This window comes from Solenopsis invicta, chromosome 3 (assembly GCF_016802725.1).
Source record: "Solenopsis invicta isolate M01_SB chromosome 3, UNIL_Sinv_3.0, whole genome shotgun sequence".
Lineage (NCBI taxonomy): Eukaryota > Metazoa > Arthropoda > Insecta > Hymenoptera > Formicidae > Solenopsis > Solenopsis invicta.
This window is the reverse complement of record NC_052666.1, coordinates 31,695,511-31,715,306: the sequence shown is the minus strand read 5'-3', so window position 1 is coordinate 31,715,306 and position 19,796 is coordinate 31,695,511. Positions and strand designations below refer to the sequence as shown.

Here is a 19,796-nt window from a genome sequence, read left to right as displayed (position 1 = left end):
TTATCTTTTTTATGAGAAGAATATATATTATATATTTGAGAGAGAAATTTCACATTTACATTAATTACTAGTCATTAATTATAAATAAAGTAATTTTAAGCTGATATTCACAGAAATAAATAATTTTCAATCTCTAATTGAAAGAAAAATATGAATAAATGTATGAATGGATCTATAATTAATTACGCTTTTAATCAAAGATTGAAAATTTTTTAGGACTACCTATATAAATACCGGCCATCTCTCTTTGACTTACTTTTTATTTTTTTCTAATTTAAGGAAAAGTTTCACTATTTCCGAGTAGATTAAATCTATAAATAGCTAATTATAATTTAATTGTATAAAATATAATGTTTTCAATCAATAATTAAGTAATTTCTTAATTAAAATAATTTAATTTTTATCAAACTTCAATTTAAAAATTAGGTTAAAAATTTGTATTAAATTTTGTAATTAACAATTCATAAATTTAATTAGTCGGTTAAGCTAATTGAAATACGTGAGATTCTAAGAATTAAAAAAAAGTAAACAATTAGTTAAACCTGAATTAAAGTTAATCAACATTTGTAGAAATGAATATTAATTTGAACTGATCAGTTAATTGATAAAATATCATATTTAATTTATTGAAACATTTTATCAATTCTCTTTTTAAAGGTTCTACGCACCAAAGAAATATATTATTATACATAATTGATAAAAGATGTTTTTTAATAAAAGTGTCATAAAAGTTTTTGATAACCTTCTTTTAAAAGACAACATGAAAAATTGATAACAAAAGCCAAAAGCTTTTGTGATGACTGATTTTATCCAATTTTATAATAGTCATACATGATTTTATCATATATAAGAATTTCATAAAGATTTCGTGAATGATTTCGGAGACACTGTCCCACGATTACATTAGTCACCCCATCGTAAATAAATGATAGGTTATTCACCTCTCTCCCCGGTCGAGCTGCCCGATGCCAACTAAGCCTCTGCTGCTCCTCCACAGTTCTTACGCACGATCTCACACGCGCGCGTTTATTACCGAAACGCAACGAATAGAGGATCAATTGCGCAAGCCGCAAGTGATTCCCGATTAAACGCGATTCGAGAGCGCTCCGCTGCGCTGCGTCTCCGTGGCGTTCCGTTAGCGGGAAAGAGCTTCGATAGCGGACGACGTTGACAACTTCACTCCGATTTACCGCCGCGACACGACGCGAGTCAAGATGCCGCTAGAGTTAAGATGCCGAATCGACGCGATTGATCTTTACTTTCTATATGTATATGCATGCATTAGCGAGCGTTAAGGCCGCGACACAGGCTTTTGCATAGCTGCATAACCGTATGCATAAAGAAATTGATCCATTTCCTTATGCATGTGCTAACGGACCAATCAACTTTCTTATGCATACAGTTATGCAGCTATGCAAAAGCCTGTGCTGCAACCTTTACAGCGCCCGTAAACACCTTGCGCGCGTACATACACTGCACGGAAGCCATCTCGATTAGTCGTCTCGATTTCGGTTTCTTAACCCTCGCTCGACTCGCGCGATAAATCGAAGTTGCGATAGTGACGATGACGTCATCAGCTACCGGCGCTCTTTCCCGCCAGCGGAACGCCACGGAGACGCAGCGCAGCGAAACGCTCTCGAATCGGTCTTTAACTGAGAATCACGTACGGCCTACGCGATTGATCCGCTATTCGTTGCGTTTTGGCAATAAACGCGCGCGTGTGAGATCATGTGTGAAGCAGCGTTGCGAAGGATTCCGAGGGAAGGAGCAGCGGAGGTTTGCTCAGCGTCGCAGCGTCGCCGTCGGTCGGCTACGGGCAAGGCGGCCGCGGAGGAGGGTGAGTAACCTATATTATTTACTTGTTATTTACTCGCGCGGTATTGTCTCGTAGACTCGGTCTCACTTCAGTTCGAAGAATCTCAATGTGACCGCCTCTCCGTATTTTTCGACGATCCTCGCGCGTGAACGGGTGTCGCGGGAGTGTCGGATCGAGCATTGTGCAATCGAGTATTGGCTACGTCGAATAGATTTTCGAATCAATCGAAGTACGGAGTGATCATTCGCTGCTCCTCTTTTCGAGCGTTCGCGATGGGAAAGAACTTTAAGGGACGCGTCACTCTCGTCAGTCTCGTTCCGCGGGCGGTGAAACTGCCGCTGCGGACAAGCGACGTTTATTCCTCTTATCTTACGGCGGTTCTCTAACCGGAGCTTGAAATTATGACTGGGAAAAAGATAGCGCGCGTGTCATCGTTGTTGATGCTCGGCCGCGGTGGTAGGGGTCACGCGGTGGTGGTGTAGTTTGTTTTGACTGACACGCGGTCGCGTTTCATTGCCAGTCGCAACACGCAACGTGTCGTGGTGTCTCCGCAGGGGAAGTCGCTCCGTTTGTTTCTCGAACTATATATATATATCGCGTGGATCGGGTGTCGAATTGTGCAAGAGGTGACTGTAGCTTGCTTATTCCGCGATAGTCGTCAGACAAGGTCGTAAGCCGCAGTTGTACGTTTATTTCTATTATACTAATTAGCTTTTACCTTGAAAGCGCATTAATGGCTTATGGCTTTACGTTACGGCTATGTAGAATAGGCTTTCGACGCAGAGCATCGAACGGACTTTCGGATTAATCAAGATCAAAGCGGTTCTCGATGCACAACCGGCACAGCTATATATTGCTTCTTGAGATATCATTTCTCATTTCCGCGATCGAGACGAACATCGCCTCGCGTCGCCTCGCGTCGCATTGCGAGCGCCGCGAGGGCAGTGAAGTTGCCACTTCATGAAAATAGTTCCTTGGTGTAGAATCGTAAAATTGTCCTCCCTTTTTAATAGGTTAGGCCTTTACGCGTAAAATAATAATGTAATATAAATGATCTACATTACAAATATGCTGAAAAAAGCTGATAATTTGATTAAATGTTTTGATTCGATTAAATATGTACTTGAACTAAAGAAATTTAATTAAATTTAAGAATTTAGTTGAGTTAACAACTTTTTTTTCTCAATGTATATATCAAACACAGTGTAAACTACGTAAACTGTGTTTTCTATATCATCTATGTAAATATTATTCTATGGATCATAGAAGATTTAGATTTCATTGGAAATAGTGAAAATTATATTTTTGTTTTATATTTTTTATATATATTTTCATTTTATTAATATTAAAATCAAATGTATTAAAATTTTATTATTTAAATTACTTTTTTCTGTATTATGTTAGCCAATTTATAATAATTTTCATTGAATGCAATCTTTATATAAAAACGATTCGCGTAAATATAACGTAAATCATATAATAAGAGAAAAAATATCTTACAACAAAAAAATTGTACTTAACATAAAAAAATTATTTATTTGATTGCTCCTAATTGCTTATTTACTTGTAGTCAAGTTAAAAACTTCTTGATTAAAATATTTATCTGATTAAAATAAAATAATTTTTATTCAAGTAATTTTTTCATGCAATTCTAGAAAAATATTTGCTATTAGACTATTTTTAAATTTAAGATAATCGGGCGCTTTAATCTAAGAAAACAATTTAATCTGTTTAATTATATTATTAGTTTATTTGTAAAATCATTATTTAAATGTAAAAAAATGTAAAAATACAAAATTATTTACTTAAAAGTAAATACTTTTACTTAAACAGAACAAATAAACGCTTTCATCAAAATACATAATTTTAAAAAAATGTATAATTTTCATTAAAAACGATTTTTTCTGTTAGTGTATGTAAATAATCCATGTATATTAAAATGTACTATTAATCCTGGTTTTATCATTTTAATTGAACTCTTTTTAAAATCGAGTACTCAAGAACTTTTCGAAGGGCAATCAAAATTGTGCTTATTTTTTCTAAATTTTTAAAAAGTGAGGCCAATTTTACAGAGATGTTCCTCGTGTGTATCGAATTTTATTTATCCGGAATTAGAAATTACGATTTATTTGTTCAGTTGCCACAACAATGACACAGCTTAAAGTACAAAGTTTCCTAGAAAAAAATTCCAATTAAAATATTTTTAATTATTAGAATTTTGTAACAATACTTTTAAAAACTATTTTAATTTAATAACGATTGCAGAACAGAACAGGATGAAGGTCATTAATTCTCACTGTCTCTCTTCATTTATTGAAATCCTGAAACAAATTATTGGCATTTTATTATTAGAAAGTATTATAGTTTTATTTTAACTTGACTTTACAGAATTACAAATTCTGTACGCATTCTTGTACGCAATTAAAGTACGCACAAAAATAAAGAAGTCAAAGGACGATTTCACGCTAATATTAACTTTTTTAATCTTTAAAAATTGGTAATGTGTTTAAATAATTTTTTTGCTATTGGCATGAAATCGCTTTTTTTCTATTTATTTTTGTGTGTATAACCATCATATAAAAGAATTTGGAATTTTGTAGAGCCAACTCAAAAATATTTTTTCTAATAAAAAAAATGTCGGAATTTACTTTAGAGAGAGGATTCTTCTTATATTTTTACAAAAAATTCTCTTTTCAATTAAGAGTTATTAAAACCTTATGCCATTCTATCAGTAATAAAAATTCCGTTTCTTTTTTCGTAAAAAAACTAAAAAAATTTTTTAGTTTATTTTGTTTTTCTAGTAACTGAACGATTTATTGTACGAACGTTTTCGTGCGATGCGTCATTTTTTGTTTTGATGCCTCTGTCGCGGTATTTCGCGTCGATTCGAGTATCGATTCGCGGTTTTTGACGAATCCAGCGGATCGTAGTGTTGAATTTCTCGATCGAAACACGTATCTGCGTGAGTGATAGTATGTTCGGTATTTAGCGGCATGGATTTAACGGCATCCGGAGCAATCGGCGAGGGAGCAACGAGGGCGCATCAACTGGTGAATAGATTTTTCGTTATTTGAGCCCGGTAATTTAGCATATAAATTGCGTGTTGTCTTTCATTCGTACGATCCCAAACGCGATTAACATGAGTTTTTTAATCGATCTAACTTATGTACTTAATCTTTGGTAATTAAATTATACTATTTATTTTTTCTAAAATGAAGTACAGACATTTGTTCTATACTTGGAAGTATAATCATAAATTTTTGGAGATTTTTTTTAACCATTCTAAATAGATGAAAAAATGGTCAGACTTTAGATACTCGTGTTTATAGAGATAAAGGAGGTGCTACTTCTCACATAAGAGTTAAGTTTTGAATGAAAAATTGTTACTTTGATAATAATAATAATAATAATATACATATGTGTATATATATATATATATATATATACATATATATATATATATATATATATATATATATATATATATATATATATATTGGTGTATTTTTCTAAAGAACAGAATGGATGATTTAAATTCTATAATAAAAGAATATCTCAACGTGCTGCATTCTGCTGGAACTTTAAAGTGCGAACTTAGATAACACTTGCAGTGACCACTAGATGGCTCGATTCCTTGTAAACAAGATTCATCACTATATACTATAAGAGGCACGTATCAAGCAGGTTTCAGTACTCTGGTTTCCCTTCAAATCACGCATAAATCTTTCGCCTTTTACTAAAGATTTCCGTGGAGGGGAACAACTGATGAGTCTATAGACTAATTTTTTGCGTACCCAACTTACGTTGGGTTATAAATTAACTATAAACAAAAATTTTTTAGGTCTTATTGTGAGGACAAATATTTCTCTATCTATGAGGAGTAGTCTCCTTTTCTATTCCTACCTTTAGAAATTATAATTACAATTCTGTTAAATTAAAATGAATTGCAATTTTTTATTTATTTTAATTTATCAATGTTTTAAATTGAGTAAAATTGTATAACTCTAAATGGTTTTTGCAATATAAAATAAAATCAAAATGCGATATACATATATCGCAATTACAGATCGCGATAAACAGTTTTGTAAATCACACGTCTACAGTAGCGATTAAAATGATATGAGCGTAACAGTCAAGATATAAATAATAGGATCTACCTTGGCCCGCCCCACTCATTGCGACCGAGTAACCAACAATGTTTCTAATAATTCTTTCCTGAATTATAACTTTAAACTTTACTTTAAAAAATCCTAAAGCAAATACGCTAAATATAAAAAAAAAATAAAAAAAAAAATATATATATATAATATATAAATAAATACATATATTTGTGTGTGTATGTGTACACACAAATACATATATTTGTGTGTGTATGTGTACACACGCACGCACGCACGCACGCACGCACGCACGCACGCACACATACACGTACACTTTTCTAATGTTAATTACATAATGATAAAGTACGAGAAATATGTGCAACACCCAGCGTGATAATTTAACTAATAAGTTTGCTGAAACTTTCTGTTGTTCATGCGACTTCTGCTCCGTTGGCACAGAATAGTCGCGAGTTCTTTTTTTTGTTTGAGATATCGTTATCAATGCTCTCAACTGCTTGCTCTATCTCTTTGTTTAGACTCCTCCGACGCGCTAACGAGCTCGTTAACGAGTGTTCTTACTTAAAAGCATAGTTTTCGTCCCCGCAATGCGCATCGCGTTTACGCGCATTAGTACGCTATTATCAAATAAACAATAAGCAGTTCCTGATGGGTTTGTATACTTTTTGTTATCTACGTGTTAATAATTAACGTTTCGTGGATAAATTTGATTTATTAAGTTGCGTTTGTATTATTATCCTTACATTTAACACTTATGCACACTTCAAGATATTTATGTCCTCCGTATTTCTTTTCTTTAAAATATATTTTTAGCCATAATTTTAACATTTGTATACAATTTTTAAATCTTTTGTGGTTACACCTCTTGAAAGTTCCGTAATGGATCACATTAGGACAGAGTCAAAATGACTCCAGTGTATTAAACCGGTTGCGGTATTCACGTACTGAAAGAAAAAGTTTCTGAATTTTAATAAATATTTATTCGAATAAAGTACTAATGAAATATTTACTTAGGCACATATTTATTCTATAAGAAAAAATGATATTTAAATTGAATTAGTGTTCTTGTATTAAATAAGTATATATTTACATTTAATAAAAATTTTTTATTAGTACTATTTAAATAAATATATTTATTATAATTTAGTAACTTTTCTCTCAGTGCAGTTTTTGTTTTTTAAAATGAAAAAAATTAAACATAGTTTAAACATAGTAGAACATAGAAATACAACGGTTTTACAAAGATTTTATTTGTAAAATATCAAAAAGAATATCACAAAGTTAAACATTAAAAAAAAAAAATTTTACTTGAACAAAATTATAATTTTCTTTTTTGATAAAAAATTAAACTTGGAGAGCCTCAAACTGTTTTAGGAGTTAAATTGATTCTGCGCGATCACAAAGGGTTAATTAACAATTATAAATATTTTTAAAGATATTAAAGTCATATAAAAGTCACTTTTAATAATTTTTATATATTTAAAGGAGTGATAAAAATTTATGTGACAGAACATGAAATGGCCCGTACCGTAAGGAATCGGAAAATGAAAAAAACATATGCATTAAGAATAAATATGTCTTTTAAAACTATTTTTTTATTTTTAAATGTGTTTATTAAGAGAAGAACATTCCGTTTAATCCAGTTTTTTGCACATTTTCAAAGCAGTCTTTTATATTAATTGCATAATGTATCCACATGCTGAATGTATTTGCTGTGTGATATTTTTTAAGTAAATTCGAACTAACAAGTACTAAACAAACTTGATTAACTGTCGAATTAATTCATTGCATATCGGAAGAAGACGCAATTGCGCTACATCGGGAAAACGTTTCTTGACGCTTCCTGTCGCTTTTAACAGGAATTTCCATTCGCGACGCGCGTTACGTACCGATAATGCGAATTAATCTTCCGTGCATTTCGCGTGGCGCTTTTTACGGCATGGCACGGTAAGACGAGCAGCGTAAATGTTATTGGCGTGAAATATCTCGTGGATGGAATCTCCATTATGCGAGAGCGTAGAGAAATGCCGACACGATCAATTGCCCCGCGAGTCGATTTGTGCGCGGATCACCAGTGAATCAAAATTCAACTTGTAGTTCGGCAATGCGTTAACCACTTATACGTGTATATTAGAATACATTCGGAGTATAGGGCCCTGCTGCGCCATTAAGGTATCGCTGTAACCGAATTCCACGTATCGGCCCCGCCTTGCAGGAACTCGAAGCATTCAAGCAATTCGCTCATGAGAACTATCGCGCTACCTATGCATCGGCAATAGCGTCTGTTTCACCGCCATATATTTCGCTTAATCCATAAGCAATATAGATATAGCACGTGATGTACGCGGGCACACGCAAATATTTGGGATTATTGCGTTAACGTAATTGTCACTTGTTTTCTGAAAACCGTTTGGAGCTTTGCGAAATTCACGAGAGACTCAAATTATTTAACGCGTGGAATAGCTTTTATTTTAATTGTGAAATGTTTAAAAGAGATTATTAATTACAATAAACATATTTTTTGTTTACGCAATATTTTAATAATTATTGTACATATAATTCTTATTCGAATAATGATGTTGCATCATGCATTTTTCTCTCTAGAAGTTAATAGACTTTACGCTTCATACAGAATTCTTTAGATGTAAACAGATTCGATAATATTAATTTGATTTAAAAATAATTGCAAAAAAATATCAATTGCTAAGAAAAGCGTTTACTCAAATTTTTTCTTCTTCTCGTAAGTAACGATTATCTTTAAAAATATTTTCTTGATAATTATTTTAAAGTATACTTACCACGAATTTTAGGGAAATTTATCATCGTAAATCTGAAAAAATAAATTTATATTTTTTCGAAGAATATTATAAAATTACATCGAAGAAAAGTCAGAATAATAAGCAAATTAAATTTTGTTTTAACTTAAACTTTTTAATTAAAGCAATAAATTTCTAGGGTGCAGAATGTATTTTGAATGAATTTGATGCTTATGAAAAATTTATGATAGATTTACGGATATATGAAATTATGAAAAATTTGAAATGAGTTGAATATTTACTTAATTTAAATGTACATTTTCTTTATATACAGAAGTTTATTTTAAGTAAATATTACTTATTTAAATAAAAAAGTGATAGTTGAATTAAATTAAAGATTTTTGTACTAAATATATATTTATTTACATTTAGCAAATATTTCATTGCAACTATTTAAACAAATATTTATTAAAATTTAGTAATATTTTCCCTCAGTGCATTAATGATAGTGGCATTTCTGATTTATACTATTCAATCATACTCTACATTATGCTCATTTAAATCACGTATGAATAAGTAATCGTCCGGCGATGTATCAATGCGCTGCAACGTTCGCCGTACATTATGATCAAGGTTTAAGCAATGCCATTTACTATAGAATCTGTAACGCCGTGGTCATAAATATATATCTTGGCGCGAAGGAGGGTCGACAGTTTTAGGTGGCTACGAATAAAGACGTCGATGGCATCGGTTTATTCTAATCTAGCAAAGTGCTCCGGAGTCACCGTGGAAGGACCGGATGCGGATCCGAAGTTCCGTTCCGCGAACAAACGGTTCGGAGAATGGCACATTTCATTGATGAACTGCACAACAGCACAGAGATCTAACCTCACGTACGCCCTAATACCCGCGATTAATTAAGATTAAGTACAGGATACAATTGCGCATTGGGATGTTGTAATGGCAGATCACGCAAATGTGCCTGGCACAAATTGTTGTCTAAATTGCTATTTGCATGCCGAATTGTTATAATTTTGTATGAATTATTAATTGCCACAAGATGCATACGGAATCTTCTCTTATTGAAAAAAATAGAAGTTATATTTACTCCGTTTTCTCATTATTGATTCCTTTAATATATAAAAATACGAAAGCTTAATTATTCCAAAGTACAAATATTTATTATAATTTAAGCATTTTTACATTTTTATGTAACAAACATTTTTATGTAACGTATCGATGTTTTTTTTTAAAGAATTATTTTAAAAAATCAATATTTTAATCTTTAAATTAATTAAAAAAAATAAAAATAATAGCCTAATAACTGACTCTTGAAAACTTCAATCATTAATTAAATTCAATAACAAAAACAGAGCTTGTGGATTTCTTGCAATCGGGCAATTGGTAATAGTCACCGAACAAGGAACTAAATTAAAGCGAATAAAATAACGATGTATATTGAGAGATTGATTTGATTTTACTGAAGATGGTCTGAAGAAGGTTGAAATGTATGCACAAATGTATTTTTAATAATAATTAAAAAATATAAAATTTACGTAAAAAATAAAAATTTACATAAAGATTTACGTAAAAATATTGGCATTTATGATTCTCGTTTGACATTAAATTTAATTAATTTGTAAAAATAATTTTTTTTTAAACATCATTACATTATGTGATTGTAAAAATGTTTAAATTATGTAGTTTTGGGATAATTAGTTTTTCATATTTTTGTATAATAATCTTACTTTTTAACGACATACACACACACACACACACACACACACACACATACAGCGAAGTATATTTAAGATATATTATTTTCATTGTATTAATGGTGAAATTTTATTACGTGCAGTAAATGCAAAACATAAAGTACTCGATCTTTCTCAACTAATTTCTCTATATTTTTCATTTCGTCACAAGCCATTTTCGTAATAATTAGAAATTATGGCGTGGTATAGATATCGTTAGTTCCATACTAGATATTAATAGACTCGTGCTAGCACAGATGACGTGTATATACATTATCTTTATTTCATCCCATTTAATTTTATTAAATCGTGCTGATAGAGAAAGAGAGAGAGAGAGAGGGGGGGGGAGAAAGAAATAAGTGCAATATTATGCTGCACTTTTATGACCCTGATTTTATTAGCAGCAATTCCCGAGAATCATTAGCGTGACTTAATTTGCTTACGCATTAGCACTATTACATTTGACGCATGAAAAGTGATTTTATTCACTAATCTTATCAAACTGGTTAAGATATCGCGTAGACTGACGCATGCAATATCCTTTTCAATTATTTTTATAGCGATAGGAAATTAATTTTTCATTTATCATTCATTTATTTCGCGGTTGTACGTTACACAAATGTGTATATAAATGAAACGTATATAAAATAAAATGTTTAAAAAATAATTGAAATTGAAATTTAATGTTATAATATTATTAGAAAATTACAGAAAATTACACAAAAATTCTAAATTTTTAAAATAAAGGACTTATTCGACCGATAATGTGATAACACAATATAAACGTAGGGCTTTAAAGATAATAATTAGATCTTAATGTTGATATTTGTTCGTGTAATTTTATATACCTTTTTAAATTCACTAAACTGCACGCCGAATAGATTTTCAGTTATAGCACAGCTCTAAATTGAATACAAATTAGTGATATTACGTTTATTAAATTGAAAATTAATTTAATAGTAAATGACGCTAACTCGCATCTGAATGTGAAAACTTTTCCCTCCCTAAATTTTTAAGATAATTGATCATTTATATTATTAATTGTATTATATTTGTCTTTTTTATTAATTTGTTTTTTATTAAAATAAATTATACAAATTTAATTTAAATTATTTACAACACGTTATTGTAAAATCTACATGTATATGATACAGATATAATGAGTCTTTTTGTATCATTCGTATCTATTTTTTATGAAATCAGAGCGCGTTATTAATACTAATGCATCACGCGTTGACGTAAAAAAAGAATCACCATTTATCTATTTATATGGAAATTCCTAGTTTGACAACTCGAAGAGATATTAATATCCATTCGCGTTAGTAGTAAATGATTAACTTTGGCTTTCGGTATAATATTGATCTTTCATGTGTGCGAACTGTGACGATCGATGTCTTACGTTTGTTTACATATACAGGAGACGAGATAACGAATTACCATCCGCTTTCGCACCGGCATTACAATTAACGCCGTTACATACGTCGCTCCTTAATGACATTTCGTTGCCAAATTGGCTTGTACGGCGAAGTTATACTGCCGTATTTATCTTCCGTTACGTGTACACGGTAAACTCACACCGAGTAACCATCATCTCGCTGGAAATGAGTGGAACCAATTGTATAGCGAGATCCGCGTAATCGCACCTGTAATCGTTACGGCGGCGCTATACGTTTTAACCGCACTAGTTTCAACGAATAAATCCACGACGATTGTGCTGAGCGAGAGAATTATTTTATTGTATAGGAGAGCTGCTCGAAATCTGGGTACCGTTTGACATGCGCATCGGGTCACTTTGCTCCTCGGAGTGTGTAATCCAAATTATCCAAGTTTTCACAAATGACGGATTTAAACATTTTACGATTAAATACAAAAAAATTTACTTTCTTTGCAGAGTAATGCATTCCAATTAATATCAATTAACATTTATTGCATGAAATATTTATTATGATTTTGTTTGCCTAAAAATGATAAGTTACATTTAGTGGTGAATATTAACGCTATATTTGCCACATAAATTGTGTAATCTATAAATAAATACACAAATATCACAAGTAATACACAAGTAGAGACAAAATAAGATCAAAATCACTCCATATTCATCCTGTAGTTATACTTCTCTTTTATTTATTTTGCATCTAGGTAGAACATAATTCCAGACATAAATCCAATTTCAATATATTGCTCTTTGCCAGAATTCGTTATTATTTGCGGATTATTTATCATTTTGTTATCTCGTTAAATATGACGTCCGTTACTGCGGACAGAGCGGACCGATATTGATTCCGTGGCTGAGCGTAAATAAAAACGCATTTCATACCTGACAAGCTAAATGAAAGCGCATGCACCAATACTGCAAAGGATATTATCGTTTATGCGTGCACAATGATGGCTTGCCGGGCGAAAAGGGTTCAATTTTGCTAGCGCGAAGGGAAGGTATGAAACGTGAATAATGGATGCAACGTGGGATTCGATGTAACACTCGAAATTGCAAGTTATGGCGATCTGTTGGCAGTTGTCCCGATTTTGCCCGTGATTGAAAATAAAGATGCAATTTCGGTGAGGGAAATGTAAATTTACCGATTCGTTTTCGGGGTTGCATTTGATACATGGCCGGCGTATATCGACGGTTTGGACAAGCAGATTGTAACAGAATGAAAATTATTGTTTCTCTGTTCGTAATACGAAATGCAACTGACTTTATTTTTGCTGCTAAAAATATTACTCAATAAGCAACTTGTTAGTTTTCTACTTGCACTAAAAACTATTATTCAATTTTAATTGCTTAAAATATTCCATTTTTAAATTAATGAATTTTCAATCCATAGTATTTTCTTAATAAATACCGGATATCGGATTAAGTTTTACTTAGGAAATTGATTCATCTCATTATTCTTCGTTATTCTGTGTGCAAAAGTATTAAGATAGGATTATTGTCAAAAAATTAAGAGTATATGAGATAACTTATTGTATTATGTCGAAATTGCCAGATTAAAGTATAAAATGTCTTGCAAATTCTTTTTCTTTTGATAACTCTAATACTTTTATACGCAGAATAAGTCGAAGAATCAACGTCTATTAAACCGGCACAGTCGTTTCAGCGCAATCATATGCGACTCATACTCAAAATTATTTGTTCGTATCATTATCAGCGTGCTCAACAATAATTGTTGGAACGAACTATAACACGTTTATTTTTCTGAGCATTGCCATTATCTGCTTTTTATATTCGCGATATTTTGAGCGTACATAAGTAGCCACTATTAAAATGTGCACGAACTTTCTCATGCAATGTCGTCATTTCTCGTGAAATGTATCTTTTCTCGAAACACTTTATGAAGCGACGGAGCATTTACACAAGACGTCGTAAAAGTTTGTAATTCTGTAATAAAAATTAAATAATGTTTTTCAAAGTGAATATGTGTTTTCTTCATAAGAAATGATTCATTTTATTATTCTTTGCTTAAAAGTATTAAGAAATAATCGTCAAACAATTAATAGTTTAATGATATACTTTATATTTTATGTTGAAATGTATCAAAAAAGTATCCCTATATAAAATGTCTTGTAAATAAATTGTTTTTGATATTTTTATTTTAATATTTTTACGTTCAAAATAACTAAAATAATTGTATTAAAAAAATCATGTTATTTTATTTTTTTAAATATTGATGAAGTACATTTAACTTTGCAAAACCGATTTTTTTGAAAATTGATTTTGCTTTATGCTTAATTAATTTTCAATCAATGTGTTTTTTTATAACTTTTCTTTTGAAAATAACACAGATTTAATGTACATAGCCACATATATACTGATATTTATCTTTTAACCATTTATTTACGTTAAGCGAGATATAATTGTTCTGTGAATTTTTCCAATGAATAAACTTATTCTCGCTTTTGTTCCATTCTTGTAGGAACACTATGCTACAGAAGAAAAAAAAAGACACGAATGGAATAGCGTAAGCGTTTGTAGCGTAGTACGTTTTTCTTTGAGACAACGTCAAAAAGTCTCGCAGAAATAAGGGAAGGAAGTTCGATTGAAGTTCGATTCGTTAACTTCGCACGACCAAAGTAACGGACGTGGGCTATGCAAACAGTAAAAATTCAGTCGACGAAACGGCGAATACATTCGACGGATAGCAGGTACGTCGAACAAACCGATGCTCTCCCGTGCCCGCACACTCAAAGGGCTGAAGCGCTGGCGGGCATATACAAAGTGATTCTCGGACGCGAAAAGTTCGCTGGTGGAACTTCGCCGCCGGTAAGTTACAAAGTTTCACCGTTCCGTGGACGTAGTTAACGATGAACCCGGTGAACTTTGTACTTCAATGCCGCCTCGAGGTGCACTTTCTCCGCACGCCCGAACGGTACCGTGAACTCGTGCGCTCGGAATATTAAGACGCATTCACACCTGTGCGCTCTTGACCGTGAGTAATCGCTCTATGAGTGTCGTTGAATGAAAAGTTATTTTTCTCTTACATAATAATTATTTTGTCTATGAAATATAAAAAAATCTTTGAAACATTAGGAATATATTCACCCGCAGAAAAATAATTAAAAAGCGATTAATCAATTTTTACTTTTTTTCTTTCAAGTAATGTTTATCATTGCAATGAATATTTTCTTGATAACAGACTTAAAATACACTTTACCATTTACTTGAAAAATAATTAATATTTGAACTTTTGTGTACATCGAAAAGTTGTACATATTATGAGAGTTACTTGAATCAAATAAATATTATTTATTTAACACAAAAATATTTTACAAGTTTATTTATTCGCAAATCTATGGTAAGTTTATTGTAAGCATCAAATTTATTCGAAATATATTCTGAGTAATTTAATATTTCAATCAAGAATGTGTAGTTAAAAGAAAAATTTGATTGCTTATTATTCTGACTTTTTTAAATACAATTTTATAGTATGTGTGATAATGAGTTTTTCGAAAATTTGTGGTAAGTACATTTTATGAATATATTTTAAAACTATTATCAAGAAAATACTTTTTGTTAAACATAAATGTTATTTACTAGAAGAAAAAACTAAATTGAGTGATCGCTTTTCTTAGTAGTGGAATTGACATTTTTCTGTGTGCGGGATATTGAATATAAAAAATATATTATCAGCATATTGCGTGTGCTCTTTATTTCTCATTATGATAAATAGATGCGTAGGAAGTTTTACGATTAAAAAGATTATGGATAAGATCTAGAAAAAAATGGGACGTAAGATATAATATTTTATATATGTTTAATAATAGCATATAAAAATAGAATATTTGTTCTATCTAAAAGTTACAACACGACTTTTAACTTGCAATTGTAGATTTGTGAAATATTTTCCGTGATGCAGCACATTTATGGAATCACCTTTACTTTCTTAAAGTCTTGAGAAAGTAGGGCTGGAATTACTAGTTTCTTCTCAAGTTTAACGGTTGTTCTTAATAGCTCAGGCTCATTGTTTCTGTCAAAGCATTAATACCTATTGAATAAAAAGCCATTTAGATTGAAAATTGATATATTTTGACGACTTAGAAATTCAGAAAGGTAATTGAAGTTTTCGTTTAATCTCAAGTGGGCTATCTTAACAGAATTGCAATTTAAACGTCAATTATTAGGTGGTTAATATTAAAAATGGAAGAGCGTGTACGTAAAGGTCGTCGTTCAAAGAAATTTTTGCTAAGGAAAAATTTACTCGAAATTTGTCGAGGTATCTGCGGGGCAAAGGAAAGTACACGACCCTCGAGGCACTTTGTACGAAATGCCTTAGAGCGTTCATCTTTTCTTTGCATTTTACATGATCTCGAACAACTTGCGTTTACAACAATTTGTTCATTTTTGTCAAGATCACGTGAGAGAATTACAGTATATGTAGTATCGTAATTACATTAGTAGAATATTTGATGGAAAACTATTCATGCAATAATTGTATTACATTTATTATGTTTATTTTACTTCTTACTTTGGATGTTAAGTTTAATCGTTCGATCGCGATAGAGAGATTGGGCGTATTGATTTAACAGCTCCGATTACATGCAACGTCTGTTCTAGTTCAACGGAACAATTTTCATTATTCGACTGCGGGTCAATTATCGAGCGGTAAACTATCTCTTTGTTTATAATGTTTTAACGATATATACGGGCTAATAATTAAAGAGATATGAACTATTAATAGGTCACCTGTTGGTAGTAAATTATTGACTGCGTAATAGAATTACAGCAAACGATATATTTTGCAAATTCCCAACGGGAGAGAACAGCCAATTTGTTTATAAATTACTACAAAATGTGTTATTTTAAATGACAAAGAGAAACGATAGTCTATTTCATTATTGAGCGATAGTTGGCATTTTCTAACATTCTGGTTGAATATTTCTTAATGTAACGCATCGCGAATTGTATGACTGTACTAAATTATAAATTACAATTTTGAGTTTCTATATGTTGACATATGATAATTTAGAATAAATGTATTCGTTAATTTATGAAAAAAATCTTTCATCAAATACCATGTCACGTGTAATTCAATTCTTTTTTATGATATTTTTCTGCATTAGCTTAGCAATTTTAACCGCTTTTTATTTTCAAAGGGTTTAATTTAAATTTTAATTGCCACGTTTTTTAATGTGTAGAGGATCAAATATTTGGATTGAATAATAATTTAATTTAAAATAATTTTTTTCAAAGTTGTTGTCAAAGGAAGTTTGTTTATTCGGCAGATTGATTTAAATACATTTAATTATTTTCAATATTCTATGTTAACTCGCCGTTAATTGAAATGTTCTGAGTTTTAATATTTTAATAGAGAAATTATGATCAAAGCACATTTGGAGGTTTTACGTATTGCGTTTGTGATATAGAAATTTTTGAAATTATTTTGATATTACGAAAATTATATAATTGCCTGATAATATCTGATAAATAAATGCAACTATTTGAAGCAAATTATTATTTAGTTTTTTAAAGGAAACGGTTTCTCATTAGTGTCATCGCTACATTTAAATGTTTTTGTTAGCATCAATTATTGTTAAATTGATTTTTAATTTTTTAACATGATATTACTAATGTATTTCAAGACCAAAAATTTATTTTGGCACTCAGTATTCGCAGTATTCAGTTTCGAGAACTTGAAAAGATAAAATTACACAATAAACATTAGCACTAAGAGTTAGTTATGACCAATTGTTTATATTAAATTATTATTACTTCAATACATTTGTAAATTTGTAATTTACAAGAAAGTAAATTGCACAAGTTATAAAATAAATTAAGTTTTCACACATGATTAGTTCAAGATTAATAGAAAAACGTTCGATATGTATGTCGCGACAAAAATTGGAATTTTATATATAAGAATTTTGTTCATGTGTTTTGACATAAAAATTTTAAATACATATCGTGCTTACGCCTTTGCATTTGCATGCTTCTCGGTTCAAGAATACACGCACTTTCGCCGTGTCGCATTATAGTTATGATTACCGTAACATCAGGCGGAAGCGGTCCGCTATCTTTTTTATCCGCTTTTTTTGCCGAGTTTCTTCGTCGTGACCATCGTCGGTGGCGTTTCCTTCTGAAAAGCACGCGGCCGAGAAGCGCGGGCGGAAATTGTACTGTTCCTGGTGCGCTTTATGTTCCTGAAGTTTCACAGGACCTCAGCTTCTCGCTCGTGATGCGAGAAGCCCCGAGCGACGACGATGTCGGGGGGGGCTTTCACCGTTGCGGCTGCCGCTCGTTTATCACGTCACGCGTTGATGAGACGGCGAGGCTACGGCAGCGGCCTTTACAAAGTTCTAATAAACGGAGTCTACGCGCTCTCCTCTCATTGCGCGACCCGAGAAGCAGTATTCACGGGGGGGGGGGGTGTCCTGTGCACGCGCGACTATGAAAACCGATGAAAAGCGGGTCATCTAGCGTACCCGGACGGTCGAATCGCTCTGATCGCGTCAGAGATATCTTAGAATCGTGTTGAAAACGGGAGAGCGCAATCGCACTGCGGAAAGATGCGATAATTTTTTATTAATGCTTTTCGATTGCTTAATTTGTTTTATCGATTTGATTGCTAGAGTTGGTTTACGCATGATTTATAAGAAAAGCAAAAACAGTGACAATCAAAGTATATGAATTATATATTTTTCATTGTATATAAATATTAAAGTAATAAATAAATTAATAAGATAATATCTTTTGGGAAAATACGCCAAACAGTTTTTTTATGTTTAATAATTAAACATTTTTTAAAGTATTACAGATTATTAAATATCTCAAAATATAAAAGTGTATATTTTATATAAAATAATTTTGTAGATGCACGTCTTATTTGTAGTTAATTACCTAAATATTAATAACGAATTAATTTAATTTGTTAAATTAATCTTATCGTTACTCTTATCTTTTTAAATTTTTTGACAAAATGGCATTTACCTATTTTTTTTTTCTTAAATTACGTCTAAGTTGATTATTGATAGTTGTGCACATCAATTGCAAATATCATCATTATGATCGGTGTGCAATTATATCGTCGATTACATTCGTACTCCGTGGTCACGCGCGAAGGCAATTCTCAGTTGCTGCGGTTTCCTGAAACTGCATATATCCATATGGAATACGCCGAGAGATTCCTGTATACGTTGCAATGTAGATTTGATAGTCAATTAGTTTGGGTAGTTATAGTTATATGTTAACCCCTTCGTCATTAGCGCAGATGTTTGTTACTATGGGAACTGCGCAGCATCTATGTAACAGTTCACAAAACAATGGACAATCTAATATGTTACAAATGTCCATGGGAATCGTAGGTGGAAGCGTACATACACGTCGCTCGTGAGCGCCGTTTAATAGCCCATAAAGGTTCCGTGTAATTAGCCGTCTATTAAGTAGCGTGTTACCTAGAAGCTTCTGATCTTAAATAAGGGTTTAGGAACTCAATTTGACCTTGTACGAAGCATTCGTCGAAATTATAAAATAGCAATTTTGTTTAGTTATACGAGATATTGTACCATTATGTCTTGTCCACGATTAATGACAAGTTTCTGACCAACCTGAAGTTGATCTTTATCCGACAAAAACGCTGAGAAGAATTATTATTTAATTTAACTTTCCGATATTTTACATTTCGCATTTCTTAAAACTTTAAATTAAAATTCTATTGAAGTTTTAATTTGTGAAATTAAGACTATGATTTTGTAATTATCGAATTTATTCTTCTAAAGCTTAGTTTATAAAGAGCTGTTTTACATCTCTAATTGTTAATAATTTCAATGTTATTGTTATCGGAACATTTTCATTAAGAATAAAGATATTAAGAAAAAGAATATGCTACTAGATTGTTGATGCGACAATAGTGAATTACTT

The 19,796-nt window shown here is 31.6% G+C and overlaps 1 protein-coding gene and 1 non-coding gene across 15 annotated transcripts in view; both read left to right on the top strand.

Annotated features, from left to right (window-relative positions):
• LOC120356820 (dipeptidyl aminopeptidase-like protein 6) overlaps positions 1-19,796 on the top strand; it is a 528,524-nt gene that overhangs the window by 64,259 nt on the left and 444,469 nt on the right. Inside the window, exons 1-2 of one of the 14 annotated variants that reach the window (XM_039447192.1) lie at positions 1,827-2,499; positions 4,618-4,866. The exons of 8 other annotated variants lie outside the window; for them this stretch is intronic. In XM_039447192.1, coding sequence (XP_039303126.1) covers positions 4,810-4,866 — 57 coding nt within the window. In that variant the 5' untranslated portion in view covers positions 1,827-2,499; positions 4,618-4,809. Of the gene's footprint in view, positions 1-1,826; positions 2,500-4,617; positions 4,867-19,796 lie in introns of those variants that run through there. 5 more of the 14 variants (XM_039447194.1, XM_039447193.1, XM_039447200.1 and 2 more) reach the window with 5 other exon arrangements.
• On the top strand, positions 5,507-5,627 carry LOC113003287. Its single transcript, XR_003268378.1, has one exon. It is a non-coding gene; the product is annotated as a U5 spliceosomal RNA (small nuclear RNA).